Source organism: Vanellus vanellus, assembly GCF_965231255.1.
Source record: "Vanellus vanellus genome assembly, chromosome: 2".
Classification (NCBI taxonomy): Eukaryota; Metazoa; Chordata; class Aves; order Charadriiformes; family Charadriidae; genus Vanellus; species Vanellus vanellus.
Genome location: NC_138906.1, coordinates 12936041 through 12961561, shown reverse-complemented (window position 1 = coordinate 12961561; position 25521 = coordinate 12936041). Strand labels below are relative to the sequence as shown.

Sequence of the window (25521 nt, the reverse complement as noted above, 5' to 3'; positions counted from 1 at the left end):
AGTATTTGGTCTCATCTTTCTTATAAGCCCCCTTTAAGTACTGGAAGGCTGCTACAGGGTCTCCCTGGAACCTTCTCTTCTCCAGGCTGAACACCACCAACTCTCTCAGGTGTTCCATCCCTCTGATCATTTTTGTTGCCCTCCTCTGGACCCACTCTAAACAAGTCCATGTCTTTCCTGCACCGATGACTCCAGAGCTGGATGCAGTTCTCTAGGTGGGGTCTCATGAGAGCACAGCGGATTGGGGGAATCACCTCCCTGGCCTGCTGGTCACAATTCCTTTGATGCAGCCCAGGATACTTTCCAGGCTTTTTTGTAAATTACACCTCAGACCCAATTTAAAGAATGAGGTCCTGCCTCTGCTGAAGCCAGCAGACACCTTGACTTGGATTTCTGTGAATTCCACTGAAGAAGACGGGGAGTTTCTCCTGTGGGAGATGAAACTTGGCTGCTGTGGCTTTCCCCTAGCAGAGGAAGTATTGCATCCCAAATTCCTTCGGTTCTGTTGCAGTTTAATGAAGGGGCAAAATCCTCCTAGCGCTGCCTTAACCTCCTGCTATCTAACAGCAGAGCGTTAGCCAGCCTGGGCTATTTCATGCGTGAGAATATGCAGAGCAGGCAGGAGGACCTGTCTGCAGCAAGGCATTTTTCTGGCAAACTTGATACACTGAATATGGATCCATACCCTCATTGCTTCATCACCACCCTGTGATGTTTGGCCCCAAAGCTAAAGTGGCTTTTGCTGCAAATAGCCACACTGACAGCTCCTTGTAAGTAGGGCAAGAGTGGATTAGTGCAGGCATTTTGCGGCAGAAGGCTCTGGAGTCTCACCTGCGCAGCCACACGATTGCATTCATGTCCTGCTTTAACGCCCTTGAGCATCTTCTATCTTCCAAATTCTAAGGGCCTTATTTTTTTCTCTAGCTACGCAGGCAGGAGGGAGGAAAAGCAAGCAGAAACGGGGTGGGGAGGATGGGAGACAAATAGAGGGTGGCTACTACATCCCTTTCCCCTCTTGGGAGCCTATCGAGCACGTCTGCTCCCAAGCAGCACATTACAGAGCTCTCTAGCATGGCCTGCTGCTCTCGGTATCCACAGCTCCTCAGGGAAGGGACAACGCAGCTGGGAACTGGGGAATGTGGCAGCCAGAAGGCCTCTCCTTCGAGGGCTTGTGCTTATTCTGGGAGGTGTAGAGTCTGGAGCTTGCTTCTCCCCCTTGATGTGCTGCTCAGCAGGGCCCTCCTGCTCGGGAGACGGACCCCCTGCAGATGCTGTAACATGCTTGCGGAGCATCTCTGGTACCTCTTAGATGCTCAAGTCCATTTTTAGACATTTGCAAGTTCAATGTAGCATTTTTTTAAATTGGTTTCACCTACAATTTTTGTAATACCTTGTCACTGAAAATCAAGTTGCTCCACATTTAAAAGAAAAAACAGAGAGATAAATGAAAAATGAATTTCATACTTATTTTACTTTATCTAAATACTTTTGTACACAAAAAGTACCGGTCACCCATAATACCGATTGGCTTAGTATTCAAATTTGCATAACTTTCCCAAAGATTTGTTCTGAAGCTGCATATCTGGAGTACAAGTTGCTGAAACAAAGGTCGGCTGTTTTTTTTTCTTCAGACATTTTCTTTTTTCTCCATTTCTGTTGATTACTAACTCTACACTATATCACACAGGCAGAGAAATTTAAATGGGAATATATAATTAAGGTGTACGCAACCTGGCATCCAGTTTCACTGTCTCTTTCCCCATCCTGCTCTCAGTCACCATCAGTCTTCTGGTTAATAACCAATTTGGACTTCAGCTCTCCTCTTTTGAGAGAACCCGAGTGAAGTGAATTGTCACAAATCCTGCAAAGCTTGGACTCCTTGCTTGGGTACCTCCAGCACTGAGAGGGACCTGTCTATCTTACAAGAACAGGAGCATAGGTTTTGATGTCCTGGCTGGGATCAGCAGTTGCAATGGGTCACAAGAGGAGTCTCGCCTCTCCAGGCAGCATAGGAAAGAGTCTTCAGCATCAGGACTCACACCTTAAACCCTGTGTGACCCACCTAGGCCTGAGCAGGTGGCTGTGCATCGGTGTGATGTGCACTTCGTCGCAGGCTGTAAGTCAAGCTGTGTGAAGTTACTGCCTTTAGAACAGTCTGAAATGCTTCAGCTTGAAGGCAATAAACATAACGACCTCCACGGCCAGGCCCATGGAGATGGGAAAAGTCCCAAGCTGCTTTGCTCACCAAAAAGGAGCATGGAATACCACTAACGATCATTATTGGGGCATTCAGGAACACACATAATTTCTGTGGGGTGGTAAGACTATCAAGTGCATTGGCCATTAGTAGACATAAACACAGAACCGAAAGAGAGCAGGCGTTATTTTATAATTTAGCCTTTTCCCCACCTCATTGATACTGGCTTTCTATTTCCTGGATCGAGCTTATGTCACTTTAGCATAGGGCTTGAAATCATGTACGTGTTTGCCTGGGAGGAGAGACAGTCCTGGTCGTGTGGGGCTGGTAACCTTGCACTTAAGTTAAAAAGGGCGTTGAAACAGGGGACATCACTGGGTGGAGAAGCTGACTCCTCCCATTGTGGAGAAAAGAGGAGTAAGCACAGCACATTTAAGGAATCCTATTGACTTTGTAGCCGAATGGTATAAAAAATGACTGCCCTTTTGACCAAGAGGAGACCTTCCACCAGCATGACTTCAGCTGTCTTCATGCCTTCACCGATCCTGAAACCAGCCTAGGCAGGAGCTATACCACCAGCCCAGCCCAGCCCAGCTGTGGCAGATATTGGCTTCCTGGGACTTTCTCATAACTGTGCTGAGAACTGAAGGCAGTTTGTGAAATTGTTAGCACCAAATGATAGTTTCTGAGGGCTGGTAGCTTTTCAGGTTGGCTTGGTAGCATGGCTTCTCCGGGGACTTAATCTTAACACCTCAGATTCCAGTAATTTTGAGAGTGTAACGAAATTTTATCACAAAGAAAGTCTTTGGAAACTTTAAAGAATGCGTTGAGCTTGAAGCCACTCCTAAAAATGAATGAATGTCCTGGGACGCTCATTTTCTTTCTAATTGGATCTTGCTTCTCTTTTAGATCCCTAATGGATAGAGCACAGATTGGTACTGAAGCATAGAAGACACTTTTCTAAATCTGGCTTCTAAATTGAGTGACTTAAATTCCAGACTGGTCGGAAGTTTGATGCATGGTTGAATGCACAGTTGTGTTTTGCAGTGGCATTACTACTTCACACACAGCTGCAAGTTTTTGCCACATTAACAGATGAGGGTCAGCTGTGGTAAGGACAACAGAAACCAGAAGGAAAACAGGAGAAAGGTTAAAGGCTGAAGGCTCAAGCTAAAAACAAAAAAATAGTGATTGCCTCTCCGGTTTCCCACGGACACGTTTTTCTCCATGAAATAGAAGCTTTTTAAAGAGATGTTTACTTAAACTATCTAGCAGTTCAAAGGTTCCATTCTTTTGGGTGCTATGCTGTAAAAAAAGAAAAAAAAAAGCAGCCAGGTACCTGTAAGAACTCTGCATGTAAAAACCTACTTCCGTGCAGGGCTTCCTAAATTATATCTGACATTCAAGCAATGCGGGTCTAAATTCACAGGCTTAGTTGGTAAAGGGGGGGGCGGGGGGGGGGGGAGGCAGTTCCCCCCTGTGCTTTGTGCTGTGCCACATAGCTAAAAGTGTACATGGGCCGTCTTATCTGCTCTGTGGAGAGTGGGGTCCATGAGGTGACATCATCTTGGTACATCTGTGTCATCCAAATCCTGGTTTAATAAGCACTTTTACAGACTTTTATGGGAATATTTTTGTTTATTTAATTTGAAAATCTGTGTAACGTGTAGCTCTGCCTCATCCATAAATGACAGAGGCCTAAAACAGCCGAACACGGAGGATTTCTAATAGCTGGGAGAGTTGCAGTGGAAGTGCTTAGCAGCAGGAGCTGGGTAACCTACATTCCAACAAGAGGAAGTTTTAGATTAAAGGAGTTCTGATAAACAGGGTTTTACTGTGCTCCTCCAGCCGACTACAAATGCAGTAGGCACTAATGATGACATTAATTATTTAGCGTAATTTTTTCTTGATATTCTTCCGTTTTCCATTCACTGCCTACGTTTCCAGACACGTATTTTTAAGTTAGCTAGTAACTAAGGAGGATAGAGCGCCCAAGTAGTAGGTCCCTTGTAACTTAAAGCAGTATCTTATCTGTTGCATAGCCTGGCTTTTTGTAATGAACATGTAATGCTTTGTAGTCAGGCTTTTCAGAGGAATGCTGTTGTCATCTTTCCTCTCTGTAAAAGCCCCTCTGCTCCCGACACTTTAATTGCACAGTTGCCTAAATGAGGCACTGCAGAGTGTTAATGTATGACTCTGAGCGACAACATAGTCCTCTTTTCACAGAGCTTTTGCCCTTGATCGTGAATTTAGCAGAGCACGTACATTAAAAATAACCGGGGATTCAAGGGGAATCGCTACACTTAGCCTCTTGCATACGGTTTGTTGATACAGGGATCCTTCCACTGTAACTCATATTCTTTCCCGGGGAATAATAAGCATCGCAATTAGTGAACTAGTTAATAAGTGTTTGGTCGGGGAGGACAGCAGCGGCATTTCTCTGTTCCTGGGAGCAGAGTGCTCAGTGTCCACATGGTCTAAAGCAGGAGGAAAAAAAAAAAAAAAAAAAAAGAAGAAAGAAAAAGAAAAGCTCGAAATCCCGCCTGCAGCCTCCCTTCTCGCAAGCTGCCCCTCCGTCTTCTCCCAGGCGAGGCGAGCGGGATGTTTTTATTCCCTGCGGGGCCGTTCCCCTTCGCCTTCCGCCGGGCAGCGGGCACCGCCGGCAGCCCCGGGGGAGCGGAGTTTGGGGGCGCGGGCGGGCGGAGCTGATGTCAGAGCCGGGCGGCGGGAGCCATTGGGCTGCGGGAGACTTTGCAGCAGCAAATCCAGCCCTCCCCCTCACCCCCGCACCATCGGCTTCAAAGCGGCCGGTGCCCGGCAACTCGCAGAGGTGCGAAAAGTGGGCGCGGGGCCGACAGAGCCGCCGCGGCCGCCCCCGGGCATCGCCCCGGCCGGGGCCGCCACGTCGGGGCGGAGGCGCGACCCCTCGCCGCCACGCTGGGCAGCGCCGAGCAGCGCCCCCCCCCGCCGCCCGCCCTACCCACCGCGCTATAAAAGCCGCCTCCAGAAAAGGGGAGAAACTCCGCGGGAGGAAAACATCTCGGCGCGGTGCTGTTCCGCTCAAGTACAGGCATGACATCCGTGCTGGGCAGCAGCAGGGCGTCGGGAGGGCCGAGCGGGCAGCTGAAATGCAAGTCCAAGAGAAGGAGGAGGAGGCGATCAAAGAGGAAAGGTAAGAGAAATTTGTTCTTTTTTGGTTTCCTCTTTTTTTTTTTTTTTTTGTTTTGTTTCCTGCTTCCCCCCCCCCCTTTCTCTCTGCCTGTCTCCCGCACACACGCCCCGGCAGACACATCACCCGCTCCTGTTTTTATTGTCTCTGCATGGCGCACGCCGGTACCGGCCCCGCCGCTGCCCCGACGGCCGGTGCGGGGCGGGCGGTGCCTTCCCCCGCCGCGCCGACCCGCCACCAGCGGGGTCCGGCCGGGGACGGGGCGGGGTGGGGGGGCGCCGCTCTCCCCCGCGGCCGGGCGGTGTTTGCTCTCCTCCTCTCTTTGTTTTGGGCTGCGGTTGAGCCCCGCGGGGGTGCCGGCGGGCGGGGGCTCGGCCGGCCCCGTCCGGGCATAGCGCCGTGCGGCGGAGCTGTCCCGGGGGCTCCGCCGGCCCCGGCACTGTCCATACCCGGCCCCGGCACCGCCGACCGAACCCCAGACTGCCGCCCCGGTGCCCGCCGGTGCCAGCGGGCTGGACGTGCCCCGCGCAGGGCGAAGCGCGGCGCGGAGCCGCCTGGGGCAGCGCGGAGCGCCCCACCGGCGGGTTGCGCCCCCCTCCTCCCCCCTCAAACTACCTCTTCTTTCTTGGTTGTGTTTTTTTTTTGGCTTTTTTTTTTTAGTTAAGGTCCACCGAGTTTTGTTCTTTCGGTGCTGTTCCCCTTCCCTAAGCAAACCTCTCTTAGGAAAGGCGCTAATTGCCATAAGCATGAAAAGTGAAGCTCCAGGATGTCATTGCGAACAGGGAATATGCCCCAGATAAAAGCTCATCGCGAGGCTGTCCTGTTTTCTCCTGTGGAGGGGATGACACACTACTGCCTGTTTTTTGATGTTTTGCCTGAAAAAGCCGAAATTAACAGGCTGTGAACACTTTAAAGTAAAATGAACTGCTACGAGAAGCAGAGTGTCAGAGATGCCCAGCTGCAACGCGTTTGATTGCAGAGATGCTAACTCCTGGTGTTTATCTAAGCAGTAAATATCGTCTAACCTGTAATTGCCATCATTATGTGGGACTAACACAAGTTTTAGTCAGCTAGCTTGTCAGCTCCAGCTGATGCTTTGGATACGCTGTTTCTTCTTCTGATTCTAGAAATCCTAATTTTGAGGCACCATTAGCTAAGTGTCTTTTAATTATTGATTTGTGAAAGCTAATAGGCACGGTATTTGATAACTTTTTAGAAAGGCATCAAAGCAGGTTTTGTATAGTAACTGGTAAAAACTGGGCAAATGCTAAATGGTAGACTGTATCATTTGACTATCATTATTTTAACTTTCATCTCTGAACTCTCTATATTCGAAATCGTAGTAACAAATAGTGACCTACGCAGAGTAAAAACAACAGACGTGCAGACATATCAGGACTTCGAGTAGGTGTGTAACCTTGACTTGTTACTCTGGATCTTTGGCATGCTCCAACACCTGGTGACGAAGGCTCTTTTACTCTACGTTACAGAATAAATTTTAAAATACTAAGCAAGGGGAGAGCTCCTACACTCAGTCTCTTTAAATCTGCTTGTACGTAAGTTGTGCTCCGCAGACTTCTTTATGCTGTACTTGTTCTAGCAAAACTACTTTTCAAGGGAATGACAAACCAAGCCTTAGCTGCCCTGTGCTTGGCCAAGAGAAAAGAGTAATCCCTTAATCTATGCAATGGAGCAAAGTTGCTTTGTTATAATTTATAAGTGTTAATTTTGTTTCGAAGAAGCAGACAAAAGTAAGGGTCTTTCAATAAGACCTTTATGATGCATCCTGTGTTGCTCTGTTTTGTCAAAACAAGGTGGAAGTTCAATGTCTTAAAAAAAACACCAAAACTTGCTAAACAGTAACTTGGTAGATGACAGCTATTTGCAGAGTACACAGCTGGAGGTTGATGGCGTTCTAGAAGGGGCTTGGCTGACTAGTGTCTATAAGAATGTGCACCTGAAGAGTTCTTTTTTTTATTATTCCTCCAAACGTGCTATTGTAACCACTTTCCGAATAATGTAGTTGGTTAGTGTACTAATTGTAGGAAGCAATGCTTGTGTTCATATGATTTTGATTTTCTTTTCTATGTAATCATAGTATATATTCCTTAAAAATACCCATTCCTGTAAACTTAGGCTGGCAAAAAAAAATGCCTGTAATTTAAGGCATGCCTAGTATAAAACCTGTTGGATTTTACTATTGTGCTAGTTTATTTACTGATCATATATTTCTGTGTCTTTTTTGATGGTGCCTAATGTAAAGATGTTGGTTAACAAACTGACTATCCTGGAGACTAGTCAAGAAAATGTTTATTAGGCTCATAAATTACGATGTCTTTATGAGAATTAATATGGGCTCCGGCGTTTTGCAGGTTTGATCTATTTAATGGCTTGTGAAAAATCTTTGTAGAGAATTACACCAAAGACACTTGCCTTTAACTATTCTCCAGGACATATTTTGTTGTTTATAGCAAGAATGCTTTTAGCAGATGCTTTAATGTTTGTAACTATGCACATGTGTTTACACATACACACACAGAGATACCTTTTGACACGTGTAGACAAAGAAATTCACTCTAGTCTTAAATTTAAATCGAATATTAATCAGAGTACGGAAATGAAATTATCTGTCACATCCCCACTACTTAAAGAGATGGACTCAACAAATTATACAACTTCATATATTTTATTACATGTTACATAGGAACTGTGCTTAAAACCAGGTTGAGACATCACTTGGTAGAATATCTAGGAATATGTAGCAGTAGAAGCAAATATTATTCTTTATATAATAGTGTTGGTTTTCCCCTTCTGATTTACTTTCCATGTTTTCAGTCACATTTTTGTCCTGGTTAGTGTGAATTATAAATTTCTGTGTCTGGGTATAACACTTTGCTCCATTTCTTTTATACCTGGATGCTCTGTTTTAGGAGTTTCCTGGGGGCAGAAAGCAAGTTCAAGCAAGGGAAGCAAATAACGTTCTTTGAATAGCTGAATTTCTCTGTGCATTTAGGCTAAAAAAAACAATAAAAAAATGTGCTGCAAGAGACAGAATTTCTATATATGCAAATCGAGCACTCAAAAGTGCAGGACACCGAGTGTGAGTCCAGTGTACAATAATATCGTCCAATAATTAATTTGGATGAATCTTATTTTTATCTTTATGAAATCCAGCAACCCTTTCAGTATAAAGATCCTACCTTGAAGACTTAACGTGAAATGTCCATGCAATGAATATCACATTGCAAGCATATATTTGCACAGTGATTTCATTCAGTTTTACACTACCTGCAGAAAGTATGTTAAAAAGATAAAATGTAGCTATTCATAGCCATTTGCTGAATTAGTATAGGTGAGAATATTTTTATTGTAATTTAGAAAATAAGTATCTGAAGTCTCAGTGGGAAGTAAATATCTTAATTTCTCAAAGACCTAATGAAAAATAAATACAGACGCTTGCCATATTATCTGCATATTAATTTTGTGTAAAAGCAGTAATAGGCATTTTATATTTCTCTTTCTGTGATGGTTTTTGGTTTGTGTTTTTTTTTTTTTAATCTGTGTGTCTAAAAGGACTAGAGGTTAGAAAACTATGCCTGATGATTTAGAGAAATCCGTTTAAAATTTTTAGGGCTTTATAGGAAGTTACTGTATTTGTGGGTTCTTGTGTTTTCGCCAGGGCTCTGGAAAGCAGCAGAGTACTGGCAGAATTCAGCACAGCGGCCTCAGCACGGTTCGTGCAGGTTTGGTAGCCTGTGGTATAGATTTTGAATAGAAGGCTCATTTTCTGAGAGAAACGGTTACGAGTAGACCAAACAAAAGCAGAGTTGCCGTTTACTGCTAATACGAAAAAGGCCACACGTCAGCAGCCACCGGCAACTTCTTAGAAATCACCGTATAGAAGGTATGAAATAGGTGACTGGAGATATGCCCCTTCCGAGTTATTTTCCAGTATAGAACAACAAATAAGTCACCTCACTTGTAATGCCTTTTTATAGAGCTGGCGATTGAAGTTAATTACTGGAAACAGGAGGGAATCAGGTATCCCTGATGTGGTGGAAAGCCACGGCCAAGGTGGCTGCTGATACAACGGGACGCGAAATAAAAGTTGACAGAATAAACTAAATAAGGGCAGCAAGCGGGTGAGAGAGGCAAAATGATTGTGAAATGAAATTCCATGAAAAATTAATGAAATAGAAAGATTGAGCTGAGGATGGAGGGAGGAAACCAGCTTGGTTCTTCATCATCCTGCAATGCCAAAGTAATAAATGAGCGTGTTTCATCTTGGCGAGGTTCAGGGACACAACTCCTTCCTCACAACAGGATTGCGTCGTGCTTCAAGATGTGTTCCGCTTATCTCGTCCCCTGACAGCTCGAGAGGAAGGGACTGGATTTGGTGATAAAATTAAATTGATTAAACCTTTATCCGTCGTCTAATTTGGTACCTTTCTTTTTTCTTTTCTTTTTTACTATTACCTCCAATTTCTAGTGATCCGTGTAATGACAGCAATTTGAGATAGCATCAAGGACATTAGCTACGATGACTGAACTTAAATTTAGAATAAAAATATGGGATTCATGAGTCCATATCTAAATAGCAGACGATTAGGTTATAGCAGAGTTGTATCTTCCTAGCAACAACACGTTAGTGTGGGAACAATAAAATGGCACATTTTACTTGGAGAAGGAGCAAAATCTTTCAACTTTATCTCAAGAGTCTTAATTATGTAAGTGGAAAAAGCACAGATATAAATATTGACCATCTCTTACATGAGCGATGCCATGTATAGTCATCTTTACGTTTTTGAACACAGAAATTAAATCAGATGTTCTGCTTTCTTTAGTGGCAATGCAGAGGCATATGAAGCTAGTGGCAGAGCATCACACTGTTGGAAATTGCTTCGTACTGCTTAACACTTTGTAGCTTGTCCTTGGTGATTTGGGTAGGGAAATTCTCCCATAAGGCGAGAGCTTTGCTTACAAATTCCAGTTTAAGTGATATTAATGGAGTTTTTCAAATACTTAATGGCAGCCCTTTCTTAAGTGATACCCTACAAATGGAAAACACTGCACTGGAAATTAAAGGTCAGATAAAATTGCCTTGTGAAATATCAAAGCTACTAAAGGTCTGTGCAAACTGTTTTCTTAGGTTCTTTTAATTCCCCGTACGTTAGCAAGTCGCATTAAAACAGCGAACATTAGAGTATCTGTCTGATCTCTGTTAATTGTACTACTTTTGAATTACTGCTGTCCGATGTTGTGTAGGTTTTGCGAGTAGTAACGAACCTGAATTGATCCCTGTGTTTACAGCTAACTATCTCTACAACCTTTGAGGCAGTTTACTGTATCTTTCTGTGTAAACTATTAGTTATCCAGACAAAAAAAACTGAAATGCATCAGTAGATAGATCAGTCTCGAGGCATCTGTGACGAACTTGACGTTTTCTGTGTAAAACAGCTCGATTTGCCTGCAAATTATGTAAGTCCTCGTAGTAAAACGAAGTGCTTACCTTCCTGCTCCAGCTGACCTTTGTTCCCCGCTGTATGAATTTGAAACGAAGCAGCCGACCCAGAGGAGTTTTAACAGTATATTGTAATATATAATAGATTAGAAAGACCGCTTTGTTAACGGGCGGAAGCAGCTTGTCAATCCATACTAATAGGCAACCCTCCCTGCGTCGTAAAAATAACCAAATTTAATGCTTTAAGAGCAAGCATTAAATGGATGGTGTTATCATTGTTGTTGAGTCAGTCTAGAATTTACTTCTTGTGATGGGTTTGAAATATGAAGATGTTAACTCGGGGCCCAAAAATACAATACCCGCTCCCGACTAAGGACTGGACATCGCTGTGGATGGTTTAATGAAAATCTCTGCTAAGTAAAGCGTGATAACGGGGAAGCACAGAGCAGGGCAGACTGCGGGAAGAGCAGGATGGCTAATATTGAAGATATTACGGTGTCATTAATGAATGAAAGGTGTATTTTCACTCAGTATATTCTGTTTCATTCTGGCTGATCTAGCTCCCAAATGTGTACTAGAAAGGAGAGTGAAGGTTCAGAGACATATGGCAAAAGGGATTAGGGATGTATAAAATTACAGTAGAAGAAAATTGATAAGATTTATGTTGTTTATTTTGGAGATAAACATCAGAAAGAAGGGAGTAAAATTATATTAAAGAAGGAAAGATTATAGAGAAGGTAAACAGGCTACTCTGATTTATTCCTGATTTTTTTTTTTTTTTTTTTTAATTTAAAGACAGGCCTTTAAGGAAACAGGATTTCAGCATGTTTAAGAGGAGTGGAAGGACTTTTTCTGTTGAGACTGGCCTGGGGAATTCATTCAAGGTATGGAAAACCAAAACTTACATATGTGTAGGGAGTTGAGGTATTTGATGAGCTCAGCTGAGATTAACGCGAAAAAGTTTGGTGCTCACTTCAGTGAATGTAGGTTTTGGCTTTAGGTAGGATACATTAAGAAGGATTTGAGTTTTTTTTGATGTGAGATACGAATCCTCTTTTTCAGGAAACTATCTGACTCCTGACTTACTTGGATTAAGAGGAAAAGGTGATTTGTAGGTGGATTAGTCGCTCCCGTTCACCGTGAGGCTTTTTGCGCTCTCCTCTGCTCTCGCAGCTGAGGCTGTAGCCCGGCGATTCAGGAGGTGCCTTTCTGCTCGGCTTCGTGGCGGTGGCAACGCGCAGCAGTCCGCCCGCCTGCCTCCCAGAACCGGGAACACAGCTGCGAGGAAGGCAGGCGCTGCGTTTCCTTGCAGTATTCCTGACGGCTTTTTAAGTCGCCTTCCTCTCTGTTCCTACTCGCCGCCCTGCATGGTGTATGTAAAAATAGACCGAAATTGAGACTGGTTCCCAATCTCTTACTTTGATGCTGTAAGTGAGGTTAGGAGGATAACAATAAAAATTAATACACCCTCCGTTTCTTATTCCCTTGGAAAAAGAAACAAAAGAGTGGGTTAAAAGGGGGTGAAAACAAACTTTACAAACACACGATGATTTGTTAAGCAGAAAAAAACCAGTTACTGGCGTGACTGACTGCTGGTGCGTCGTCATCAGGTGAGCATTGTGTAGTAGGGGATTACCCCTGAAACCACAGTCTGTCTTTGTGAAAGCGTTCCTGCTGGGTCAGGGTTTGGTCCCAACGCTGTACCAACTACTGCATCAGATTTTGGAGTTGTACCACTTGTGAGTGCTGTTTCTGAAACCTGCAGTACGTGCTGGTGGCATTTTATGTGTGTTACGGGACTGAGGAATGAGCCATAAGTAGATCTCGGCAAAATACTTCATGCATGCATATTTTTTTTCCCCCATTTTTACATCATCTTTGTTTCTCATTAGAGAAATAGTGCTCAAAATTATTAGCAGAGTCACCTTTCTCGAACCGCTAATGAAACATCAGCGTGAAGAGTCAGAGCTGCTGGGAAGTGTGGGAAGAAATAAGTAGAATTTGACAGATATTTTATCTCCATCTCGGTAGAAAGAGATTTACACACAACTAATTTTATGCAATTGCCCGCTTCCTACCACTTCTCAGAGGCTGTGAAATGGCTATTTATCCCTTAAATAGTGGGGTTTAACAAATGTAAAATGATGGCTATCAAGCCGACTGTCTTATAATGTATTACTTTTGTATAAGGCTGCCCCTACTCACAGTAAAACTGAAATTGAAACTTCTCAGCATGAGTCTGGGTGGCAGAACTGTGCTGCTACAGACATGTGCGTCTGTGCCTTAAATATATGTGTACATATATATATATATACATTTTCGTATTAAATATAAAATTTTGCTTCAGCTGTCTAGCAGTCTTAAATGAATGACTATATAATAAATTCCAAGTTATGTTAGATAAAGGGGTTTAAAGCCTGTAGATTCCAGAAAATATTTATATGAGGGATTTTTATATTGCATTTAAGTATTTTGTTTAGAGATGTAGAAATAAAATACATTTGTATCATTTGTGTGTTTTATACACATCCGTCCATCCATCCATGCTGTATGAATTTGTAATTTTAAATATATATATATATAAACAGTATTATAGGATTTGTGTATGATCTTCCTCTCTAATACTGATAGTCTTACAACAAATCACAAAGGCACAACTGCACAAGGATTATAAGATATTTTTTTTTGAGTGAGAAATAAATAAATAAAAGAAAATTCTTGTAAACCAGATTTTTTTAGGATATTTCTATATTCTATTTTTGTAGGTATGTTTTTTTGAGTACTTAAGTGATTCAGAATGGTGAAGTTAGATGCTTATGCAGGAGCCTGTAATACTGATGTCAGGAAACCCCAAACCTTTACCAAAAAGGTGGATTTGGTCTTAAGCTTCTTTGTGTGTTGATCTTTCTCCAACTGAATCTTGTGGAAGAACTGACATAACTTGGGAGCAGAAGCCAACCCTGAGCTCGTGCTCCGTTTCGCGTCGGTGCCAGCAGCCCTGCCACAAACCGCCAGGCAAAATGCCTCTGGATTCTTGAACAACATTTAACTGAAATTAACTTTCATTAGCCGATTTCCAGGTTGTAATTTCCCTCCCTCGTGCCAATCATAAACTGCTATTTACGTGTCGGCATGAATGGTGATTTTGGGAGGCGAGGGGCAGAGCTGCCGTGGTCTGCGTTGCCTCCATTGTTGAGCAGCGCAGACAGTAATTAAATGGGAGCTCAGCTCTTGCTGCTTGTGGATTTAGGAGTTTAAAAGAAACCGTACAAAAAAGGCATGTTCAGTAATATCACTGACAGCAGGTCTCCGCCAGCTGCAACTGCTGCAAAGATTATTGATTGATCTGTGTTTATCATTTATTTATGCTAAAGCATCTGATGTGTGTCTGTAAAATCTGCTGTCTCTAAAATCAAGATACCCGACTCGTTTTCAATTCATGTTTATAATGACCGGTGTTTCCAGCTGTATGAAGGAGGGTTGCTTTACCTGGTGCTGTGCCCACAAGGAGCACTTTTTGTGCCTTCAGCTGAAATCCATGAGCACAAGTCATTTGATGATTTCTTTTTTTTTTTTTTTTTTTTTAAAGGAAAAAGTTACACTGTGCAAATCCTTTAGATTTCATATGCAGGAAGAAGAGGGAATGTACAGTTCTGCCAGAACAAGTCAAAAGCTAGTTTTTCTAGGTTAACTTGTACCCTGCCAATAATACTTTTTAAATGAGACTTAAGCTCTGCATTCATTTTGTTTTAAAAAATTTTGGAGTCTTTGCGTGTTATAACACAAGGTGTAAACTGTAAGGTTGAAACAGGCATTAAGATATTGACAGTACCAGTTATCAGAAGATGGTTATTAGGGGTCATAAAAAAGTGGGGCTTTAAAAAAAAAAAAATGTACACCGAGTTTGAATTGACAGAAATGAAATAGCCCTTTGCAGTTTAGAAATGTGGTTTGTAATAGAAGTAGTTTAACAGAACACTGCTTTATAGATTGGGTAGCCCAGGCACATTTTTAAGCAGGAGATACATTCTGCTTAAATGGGGTAAGAAACCATAGACAAAGAAGTTTTGGCAGATTTTCCTGAGGGCTACTGGTGAATTCTGTGTTAAATTTATACTTCTATGATGTAAGGTGCATTGGACTATTTTTCCCTGCCAGTGACCAAGGTCATCCTTCTTTTCCGGTAATTCCAACTCATCCTAGCCAGCAAGGACTCTCATTGCCCTGAGTTAATAAAAATGCATTAGCGTAATCATACCAGGTACATACTCAAAGTATTTAGGAAGAGTTGTTATGACCTCTCACAGACAGAGAGGTCGCATTCCTCCAGTTTACAGAGAGGGATACTGAGTCAGTGCAGCTCATCGATCTGTTGCAGAATCGGCCCGAGGTAGGAATTCGGGAGTCTGTCGCTCCAGTTTCAAGTATCAAATGAACCTGTTCCTCGTCCGTGCCTCTCATTTCTGCAGCTGCATCACGTCTGTAGTTGCTTCACATCACTTGGGTTTATCGCTGGGGAAATACTGGTGTGACATGGCAGGTCCCGGGGAGCGCCGCTGATGTCCAGGCGGACGGAGTGGCACGCTGCAGGCTGGCAGCCGGTGCTCGTGGGCAGGAGCAGGTATGATCCCTGCCTGCAAGGCAGCCTGCTGCAGCCGTTTGCAAAGCCGTTCTGCCTGCTGGTGTTCGAAAGAAGGCGGCTTTTTGTTTATTTATCTATTTTGTAGATAAAGAAATGCACGAGATCAGATTCTTCCTTGGTGTTAAATCCCGTTTGCTCTTCAGTTCCTGGAGGGCTTTTGATTTCTCCCAGAATGGCTCGAGGGCGAGGTTTCTGTGTATCCCAGTTTACACCGAAACAGCAAATCTTTCTTCAATATTAGCAGCACTTTGCTGACAAATCTGTAGAATAATTCTGGTTTGGTCACATTCATTACTTCCTTCAGATGCTATGAGAATTTGCTTAGGGAATTGATTGAAACTGTTACTAGTTTTCTTTTTTTTTTTTTTTTTTTTAAATGAGATTGCTCCTTTTAGATGAATCACTTAATTTCAGTAAGATTAAATATTATCTAAATTTCTAACTTTTATTTCTGTTAAAAAATCTTAATAATGGTGCCTACATTTGTGCCTTGCCTGTAGTTCATCAATGTTGTACGTGCACGTGCTTCTTGGAAGACCAGGAGGCTATTCCTCTTCAGCTAAAACCACTGTAAATTGACTGTACTCTTTACCATAAGATAATTCTTTGACTAAAACGTGGCAGATAATTCTAAGGTGGAAAAAAAAAAAACAAAACAACAAAGCCCTGGTTTCTGGATCTAGGAATGTAATTCTAAAAGTTAAAAACAATTAAAAATATCTCCTCCCTATACTCTATTACTTTAACTTTGCCTCAAAAAACTCCAAGCCCTCATCAAGAGTCTCCAAAATGAAATGAAAGCAAGAAGCAACAAATGACACACTGCTTTGGGTCTCGTAGAGTGCTGTTTTAACAGGAGTATGAAGTAAACACTATAGAGGCTGTCTCAACCTATCGTTACCAGTTAAAAAGATAACCGCAAAGGCTCCAAAAAGCCACTCTTAAAATAAAACAGTGTATGTAACCCTGAAGATCCATGTGTTTAGCACAATTTGCACTTTCTGCATTTGTTTCTTTCTTTATCAAAACACCCATCTCTTTCCTCCCCTTCTTGTTGTTATCTTAACCCCCTCCTGCGTAGCCTCGGCTATTGAAGCAGCTGTTATTCATACCAATTATTAAAATGAAAGTATGTATGAGACCGGTGGCTGGATGGGACCAATATATCATCAAAGGTCTTTGGGGTAACGTATGGCCTTGGTTCAGCGAAATCTCTTGTTCAGTCATTCCACTGCTGCTCAGAAAAGCAGTAAATAATAAGTAACGAGAGCCGCATACAAATATGCAGGTGCTTAATTTATTTTTTTTTTTGTGGAATCGGGAACTAAATAAGAAGTTACCATCCTTTTCCTAAAAAATTTTCTACGTTTAGGAAAGTTCATAATGCACTTGCTTGCCAACACATATTTCTTAGGGCTCTAGTCTCATTCTGTCTTAGCACATCTAAACTGATCTTCCTGCCACTTCCTGAGCTGAAGGAATGTTTCTCTGACAGTGGCGTGTAAAGTTGGCTGCTGTGCCATTGAGACAGAAATGGGAGACAGCAAAAAGTAAAAGCAGGGGGCTGAGACCAGTGTTCTAATGGCTGTTCTAATGCGAAAGCCACGTGTGTATCGTATGCCGGCAGCTGGCTGAAAAGAGCGGTTTGTTAATCTTGTTTTCAAATAATTTTCCTTTTGTTGGCCTGTCCCGTAGCATATTGTAGCAAATGCTGGTGTCGGGCAGGTACCTGTCTGCAGGCGCGGTCATGCGCAGACCTCGTACAGATAACCCACTGCATTTCCACCTGTCATTTCCCCGTGCTCCAGCAGGTACCGGCGAGTTTGCGCGTTGTAAAAGTGACGATGACGACTCGCTGAAACCCACGTGGCAAAAAGAGACTTTTCAGTGATGATCAGCACAGGCTTTGCCCAGAGATGAAGTACAGGTGGGCAGGCAGGCTCCAGGCGCGGCGAGATGGGGCGCTCTCGGCGCCTGTGCGGCCAAAAGCACGGCGTAGGGGTAGCGACGATACGGCCCCCTGACCACATGTAGGAAACTGGTTTCCAGCAGCCCATTCTAGCAGACAGCTTGTCTCTGCTCAATGTTGACAACGTATTACATAAATTTCCCTGCAACAGCTTGTTTCAGAAACTTTCCCCAGTAATGTAGATTAAGTTAGAATTTTGTTGTGACTGCTGTAATGTGTATTCATTAGATAAAAGCCCAGACAATTACTGTGATAGTTTCACTATCAGGTGGAGTATGTTTTAGGATTTGCTGGGCATGGGATTTGCTGGAATAATCTCAGAGAACTTTGGGGGATTATTTTTGTGATGGGGGTTTGTATGAAAAGTGAGAACGTAAGCAGATTTGAAGGTGATTTCATTATGTTTTTACGTTAGTTTGCTTTTACCATTTTAAATCTAGAATAAGTTCGTACTTTGAACAAATGAAGGTCTCTTAGGGCACGCAATGAACCACACAAATAAGTGCTACCTAAGTAATAGAGTTTAAAATTGCATAAATAGTAAACAGTGGTATTTCTAAAGGGATATAACTTTATTGCATTCGTTTTCCAAAACAGTAAGAACTCGAAAAAATATTTTCTGTCTTCACTTCTGTAATGTTCAATTTCATCCACTGTGTACATTAAGGTTATAGATTAATTTTTGTTGAGTAGGTAATACAGAAAATATGCGTGCATCAACATTGCTTGTTGTGAATTTGCGAACAGAAGCACAATTTCCCTTTTTGTTGCCACTAGAAAAGGTAGAAAGATTGAGAGCAGAATCGGAATGCAGAGAATAGGAGCCCGATCCTGCGCTGTTACATGGAAATCTTTCTTTTTCGGGAGCACCGGGCCCTACTGCTTATGGGACCTTCCTCCCATAGGTCATCCTCACAAGGCTGGTCACATTGTCTTCAGTGCAGATTGGCCTCAGTGGTAATTTTCAGAGGGGTTAGGGTGATGCTAACTAGTACTATCAGTAGTGGATCGCTGCCAAATTAGAGTTTCAAAAAGAAAACAGGGAAGTTAAAATTGCACACTCAAGAAAGCACTTTATTTCATCCCCATAGCACAGCATCAGAATTTTAACACTAAAGGAGGTTTAAAAATACACTTGCATAGCACAGAATTTATCAGTCTTGACTTCCCATCTGTTGAATGCCTTGTAAGTGTCGGTAGCAGTTCAATATCTGACTTAAACGGAAATCATCATGTAAAAATGCTAATAATTTCTCTACGCTGTTTTGTTACTAATGGAACTTCAAAGCTATGAATGCATATGTTTATATTCAATTTCTATTTATACACTTAAACACAGACGCTCTAGTACTATGCATATTAATATGCCAATATGTGCTCCAGCAACGCGTATATTAACGTACACGTATATTTATATAAAGGGCTGAACTCAATGGAAGTTTTGTCCTAGGCTTCATAAGGAGCTTGGATCAACCCCCAGTTTTTTTTAGTAAGCATTGGGCCAAATTTCCAGGAATTTATTTGGTTCATAACATTGTCTTTTTGTTGTTGTAGCTGATTTTTAATTCTTTAGCACAATTTTTTTGAGCTGCGTCATTTTCACAAGCTTGTGCAGATGTTTCGCTGACAGTGCTGCGTCCATACTCCCTTTGCCATCCTCCTTTGTCTTTCTCATTTTCAGTCTGTTCTAACCATGTTTTGTAATCCCCTATGCTGTTATAACTAATTAATTAGCAAACCTTCAGTTTCGGGCTCTGAATTTTTCTCTTAGGCTCAGACCATTTATGATCTCAGCTGAAAAGACAAGGTTGAACATCTGCCTTGTAACTCATCTCTTTGCATCTTGTACCCACCATGATTATTGTTTGTTCTTTGTTGTAACTGGGGTTTTTAAGGGTGAAATGTTACACGCTGCATTATCTGGGCTCTTAGCCTGAAAATAAATCCATGCAGGTAGGCTGCGGGGAAAGAGTGAAAGTCTAAGAGTCCACAACTCATGTTCTCTTGTAGAATTTGGGACCTCAGACGTCCATTTTTATTTTTTTTTTTTTCCAAGAATCAGCTTAAAGAAACTGTGGCTGGGAAAAGAAATGATAGATGAATTGTTGCTTTTGCAGAGCTTTTATCAGTTTATATTTTCAAAATTTTCTTTGTAAAGATGCAGGATAGAAACATACATACACATGAAAAATAAATGAATCCAAAATTTTCATCCAATTGTAGAATTCCAAAATCCAAGTTTTTCAGAAAATCCCATTACAGGACCTGCAGCTCTACCAGCTACTGGTGGCAGTGAAAGGACCGTCCTTCAGAAATTCAGGTCTGAGCTTCCCTCAACTCTTTGTGAAGATTTCCACGCAAAGCCTGTTGTCTCAGCTTCTGCAGGGAACATTTTTCTCTGCTGCACTTGCTGTGCATGTTTTTTGATGTAGCTGGGACTGAGATTTTGAGAGATTGAGGGGGGATCAGGTACCCGTTTGTTATTACCTGTTTCCAGCTGGTGACTGTGGGATGGCAAATTTTCTCTCCCCTCTTGCTGACACACAGCATGAAGGGATAGTAGAAGAGAAATTTTGCCTAGACGTTGTACGTTTGTCAGGACAGGTAGAAAAGTGGTGGAAAAAAAAAAATTTTTTGCTCATCCCACCTACTGCACTAGTCACCATCGCAAGCACCAGGTAGCAGCACAGAGAGGATTTATTTCTCCAAAAGGAACTGGATGTCTCCAAGTGTCATCTAATTTATGCAGAAATTGCCTGTTTCTCCTTTCTGCTGCAGCTGATACCCACGTGGACTTGTCCGTTCAAAAGACCCTGTTCTCTTCGGCCTGAACTGGGCCAAGGAGGGGTATTCAGCCTGTCCCATACTTAATTTCTTACATCAGTTAGCGGCGTGACGGTGCCAGCCAGCTGCTGGGGTCTCTTGCAGATATGCATTTCTGTTATTCATGCAATCGGAGCCTTTCAAAATCTGAGAGAGCTCCAACCGCTTCTCAATAGGGTTACTGCAGGTTTTGGAATTATCCTTTAAAATAACGTAAATATTTTCATTGTGGAAATATAAGAGGAAAGAAACAGCTAATGTCAGATTATTTTTTTTAAAACTGATTTTTTTTTTTTATTTCTTTCAGAACTGTGATCTTTGTAGGTACTAGATTAAAAATAATTTCAGACATGAATAAGAAATAACGTGGAGAAACCTTCATTTCAGCTATAATTAGCAATGTGAAGTGCATTTCTGGGGCTGTGATTCCAGTCTGCTGGTTTTTCAGAGTGCACAGAACAAGTGTAGCTGTGACCAACGGAGCCCATGAAGCATTTTGAAATAGTCTCTAATGCTCATTTCTTTCTCCAGGAAGAACTAATTTTAAATATTCGAGCAGGCCTTTCAGGAGATGTGGCATCTTTTTCTCCTGACTACCTCTTTTTTCTGTTTGTTTTTTAAGAGGTCTGTTGGAGACGTTTATTCACTTACAGCCTCATATTGCCTAGATATATTGGTCTCTTCTCAGCCTCTGGCTGGTCCCCTTAGCTGCTGTCTTTGGACATCAGTGTATCAGCAGGGAGCAGTTGTCTCTGATGCAACTTGGGTAGGCTGAATTTGGGGGTAACAGAGTGTTTCTTTTAGAAGATGCAATGTCTCAAGACTTGATGGGGCTTTGGGGAGATGCAAGACCCCACCTATGCCAATCTGTCCACCAGAGGGAGAGCTGACATGAGACTCGCATGCAAGACACTCGCCTACATTGCCTTCTGCACATGCTTTCCATTAAGCATGACCAGAAAGTCTGTTCTGCGAAGAAGTCCACGAACTCCATGTGTGTCTTTCCAGGTGCGGGTCAGGGCACTTCGGTTCGGCATGTGCTAGTGAGCTGCCAAAATGCTGGGCTCACAGGATGGTCCAAGTAGCAGCCAGTTCTGCTGGATGTGCTCATATGAAGCTGTGAGAGATATTTTACCAGCTGGGGATTCACACAGATGTTTCTTTTATGTCTCCTGGTGGTACGGTGTGAGTGCAGCTGCCCATTGGTCCTCCCAGCCCCGTCAGTAAAGATGTGTCTTACTTGATGTTTACCTGGGGTTTGGGGGCAGGCTCACACACTTGCAGAATGGATTTCCACTAAAGGAAGCTCTATTCTGAAACTAGCAATGCTGAAAGTTAAAATTATCTTCTCCTTTATTGCTGGGACGTATTTTTAGGTCCTAATTCATGTCTCGTGTGAACGCCGTCCTCCCACTCCTACATTGGGAGTACTGAACTGGAATCTGAGGACTGTGTGTTACATTTTCCAGAAATAAGTGCTACCCATGGTTTTGAATATTTACGTTCTTTGCCTTTTAAAAAAAAAAATGCACCCACTGTTTTTAGGCCTGTATATGGTTTAAAAATAGTGAAAAATCAAAGTACGAACTGCTCTCCTTTGTTTTCTTGTCACTCAATCCTCATTTTTATTTTGGTTGTGTGGAGGGGAATCTTTGCTTAGTTACTTTGCATCTAGATACTGAAAAAAAATACAGAATACAGGCCCAATTCCTATTAAAAATATGGATGTTTCCTGTTCTCTGTACTCTCCTCTTGAGCTGTAGTGTCACAGCTGCGGTCACCCATAAGCACCTGAAGCTATTTACCCCCTGCTGTCTTCTGTGGTCAATGCGAGGCCAAATCCAGCAGTGTACCTACATCACTTGGCTGTTGGGGGACCTGCAGCTGGTGTTCATGGAGGTAAACTCTGCTAAAAATTCCCTGGTGGGAGTCCTAATGTGCAGCAGGGGCAGTGTCTGGCCTTCGGAGGAGGCTCCAGCTGATGCTGTCAGGCAGCAGTGGAGGATTTTGGAGAGGCGGCTTCACCCCACCACACTGGGGTGGAGGACATGGCGGAGCAAGCTGGTGAGCCATGGGAACCATGGCTACCGTGGTTGAGGGGGGCGATGCACCCCAGGGGATATGGGCCTGGAGATAGCTGGGTCAGTGCCTGGTGGCTATGAAGCAAGGATTTCAGTGGGACTCATTAAAAAACCCTGCTGGTACCAATTTAGCGAACTTTCAAGCTAGATGATGACCTCCAGTGAGGACGGGAGCGTATTTACTCCGGAAATGCGGCCACCCTTCCCCTTGGTGCTGGCTCTGCCTGTGTGTGCCAGGCCCTGCCCTCCCTGGCTGCTGGGGCTGACCATGTTCTTCATCTGCTTTCAGACACTGTTGTCCTCCGTTGAGTATTTATGGTGTTAATGCTACACTGACAAACAGAGGGGGTGACCCTGCAGCCCGTGTTCCCAGGAGCTGCTCTTAGGTGTGCCGGCTGTCCATTTGGTGGGATACCTACACACCAGGGTCTTGCAGGAGCTGGCCTTCATGGTCACATCAGAGTAACCGTGGTCTCCTAATGGGGAGCGCACTGATCTTGGATGCTGTCTGCGGCCATCATGTTTTTACCTGGGAGATCTGTTCTGAGGACCAGAGAAACAAGATTTTACCAAGAAGTAGTGCGGCAGGAGGGCTGTCTCGGCGCCTCTGCGTTTGGAAGGTAAGCCAAGCCAAGCAGGCTCTGGGTACTGCCGCTCCGCAGACAAATTATAAATCTAAAAGATGTAAAATAGGTATATCTTACCACAGAACAGGGGTAGGATTATACATCAAATAAGACCTAAAGTCATGATTTTACTTAAAAAAAAATAATAAAGCCTCTTTCTCTGTCAGCATACTCCACAGACTAATATGATCAAGCCAATAACCACTGTCTTGAAAAGAAAAAAGAAAAGCAGTGTATAGAACTTGGGAAAGATACGTTTCATACCTTTACATAAATAAGGCAAAAAATAAATGAGACATTTAGAAAATGCGAATCAAATCTGTTCTTTGGTTTAATCTATTATTATAGGAGCTTGGAATAGGTAGGATTAGAAAATGATCGCTGAGAAATATTATTGGTGTACTGAATATTTCAAATCACTAAGGACTCTTTCATTTAAAATAAAACCATCAGCAAAAGGCTGTATCAGTATGTGAAAGGAGAGGAATCAGATATTTCTGCCACTGCAAAAAATTAATAACATAAGTCATTAGCATTAGTGCAACTTGCTTCTCTTTCTAATTTACAGCTACATATCTAGATTAACTGTAAAATATTCCTGGGTTTAGGACACACTGTCCTCCATTGAATGCTTAGCCTGGAAAGGTTATTAACATTGAATGGGGACTGTTCTCTCAGGAGAGCTGCAGATAAAATGACCAGGGAAAGAAATAGCACAACTTCTCAAATTAGCATAATTAGTAATTATCTCTTAATAGCCCCACTTGGCTTTGGAGACTTGGCACTTGAAATTCCGCTTAAAGTTCAGTGAGGAAAAACAAATTTCACGCTGAAATGTCTCAATAACACAGCTGAGCTGCTGAGGTAATCGTCTGGTTTAGGTAAAGGGAAGGAGATGAACATATGGATAGGGAAGATCTTTCCTGTAAGCACTGTGTTTGTGTTTGCATATGTAAGGCACTCGGGGCTTAATGGTACAATTGCCACTTTCTCTGGGGGCGAGGGGAGGATGAGTGGGACTTTCCTCTCTCCTTTAATGGAGAGAAATAGATGAAGATAATAAACAAAAATGAGGAAATCCCATGCATTTTGCCCTAGACTAGAGTAATTTCTTTTGCAATTCTAGCTGAAATAAAAAACCTGGAGACAAACAAGCCAAGCGGTGGATAGAAACAGCAGCCTTTATCGTAGCCAGTGGCAGAACTAAAACCTTCCCAAATGGGGATGGTTCTCCAACATTTAACTCAAGGCAAAATCGGATGAATAAGCACAGGGAGATTTGTAACCCCAATTTTTTTTCTTTCTGTGTCATGGAAACAGATGGCTCTCTTAAAATGCTTTTGGCTGGGAAAGAACAAAAGCAGAAGAGAAATATTTACCATTTTTACATACCTAAAGCCCAGGCTTCTTTATCCTCGGGCAGAAAGCAATTTATCAGGCCATCCTGATCGAAACAAGCCTTTGTTATTAAGAAGGCACGTTTTGATTTACATGTTGCACAGCTGGTTGGAAGCTTTCCACCAGGAAACACATATACAATTGATAAGCCTTCCTAAACTAGTTTGAAATAGGAAAAGAAGTTCTTTCACTCTACCCGCTTTGGCAAGCAGGCGATGTATGTTGGGTGCCAACACATCTGTACTGGATTTATTGAGGTGTGATGGATTGGGGGGATTTGTGGTTTGTTTGTTTTTGTTGTTTGGGTTTGTTTTTTTTTTTTGTGTTTTTGGTTTTTTTTTTTTGTGGGAGATTATATATATACACACACATGCACATATATATGTATATCTATTCTGAAGTGCCAGACTGCCATATCCTGAAGGTGCAGGGAGTCAGGGGTGCGGTGGTTCGTGCCTCACACGGTCTCTCCTGGGGTAGGGTCCGGTTCCCTGTAGAAGAAGGACTTTTTGTTCTGCCTACAGAGCAAAGGACCCCTTTGCTGCAGAGAAATAACTCTTTTGGTGCCGTGTCAACACACAAAATAGGAAAGATGAAGATAAACTAGTCAGAAGAGGTTGGCAGCTGTTATAAAACTGATAGGCTGACACACTCAGGGCCAGAGGAGGGAAAGGTTTGGCTTAGAAACTCTAATTAAGGCTGGCCAAGGTCCATTAGCTCATCTTCACTAGTAGCTTCGCAGCCTCACACCCTATGTATCACCCTTATTATACAGGTTCTAGGTGAGAAATGTGATTAAGCAAGCTGCTATCCTGTGTTTCTGAGGGCCAGCCTCTGAAAGCAATTCAAATGCCTCTATCAACCAATAAAATCCATTTCAAAATTCAGAAAGAGCATGAAGGCGGAGAGGGAGAAGGGAGAAAAGAAATGGAAGCAGATCAAAAGAGATGAAATGACATTTGAAAAGTATGGAAATTAGGAGACTATTGAGACTGAATTAATTACAAAAAAATCCAAAAAGATGCAGGAATACAGCAGGTCTGATGTAAATAGTTGCAGGCTGACAGAAAGCAGGGAGATGAGGCAGTATCATGATGAAACAAGCACATTTCTCCCTGTCGTGTCTCGTCCCCCCCCAGTCATACTCTCAAATGA

General features: G+C 42.7%; 1 protein-coding gene across 1 annotated transcript in view; it reads left to right on the top strand.

Annotated features, from left to right (window-relative positions):
* Positions 1-5269: 5269 nt before the first annotated feature.
* Positions 5270-25521, top strand: part of ADARB2 (adenosine deaminase RNA specific B2 (inactive)) — a gene marked incomplete at both ends in the record, with an annotated part of 327918 nt that continues 307666 nt past the window's right edge. Inside the window, one exon of the mRNA XM_082499565.1 lies at positions 5270-5369. Within this exon, the coding sequence (XP_082355691.1) occupies positions 5270-5369 (100 nt within the window). The remainder of the gene's footprint in view (positions 5370-25521) is intronic.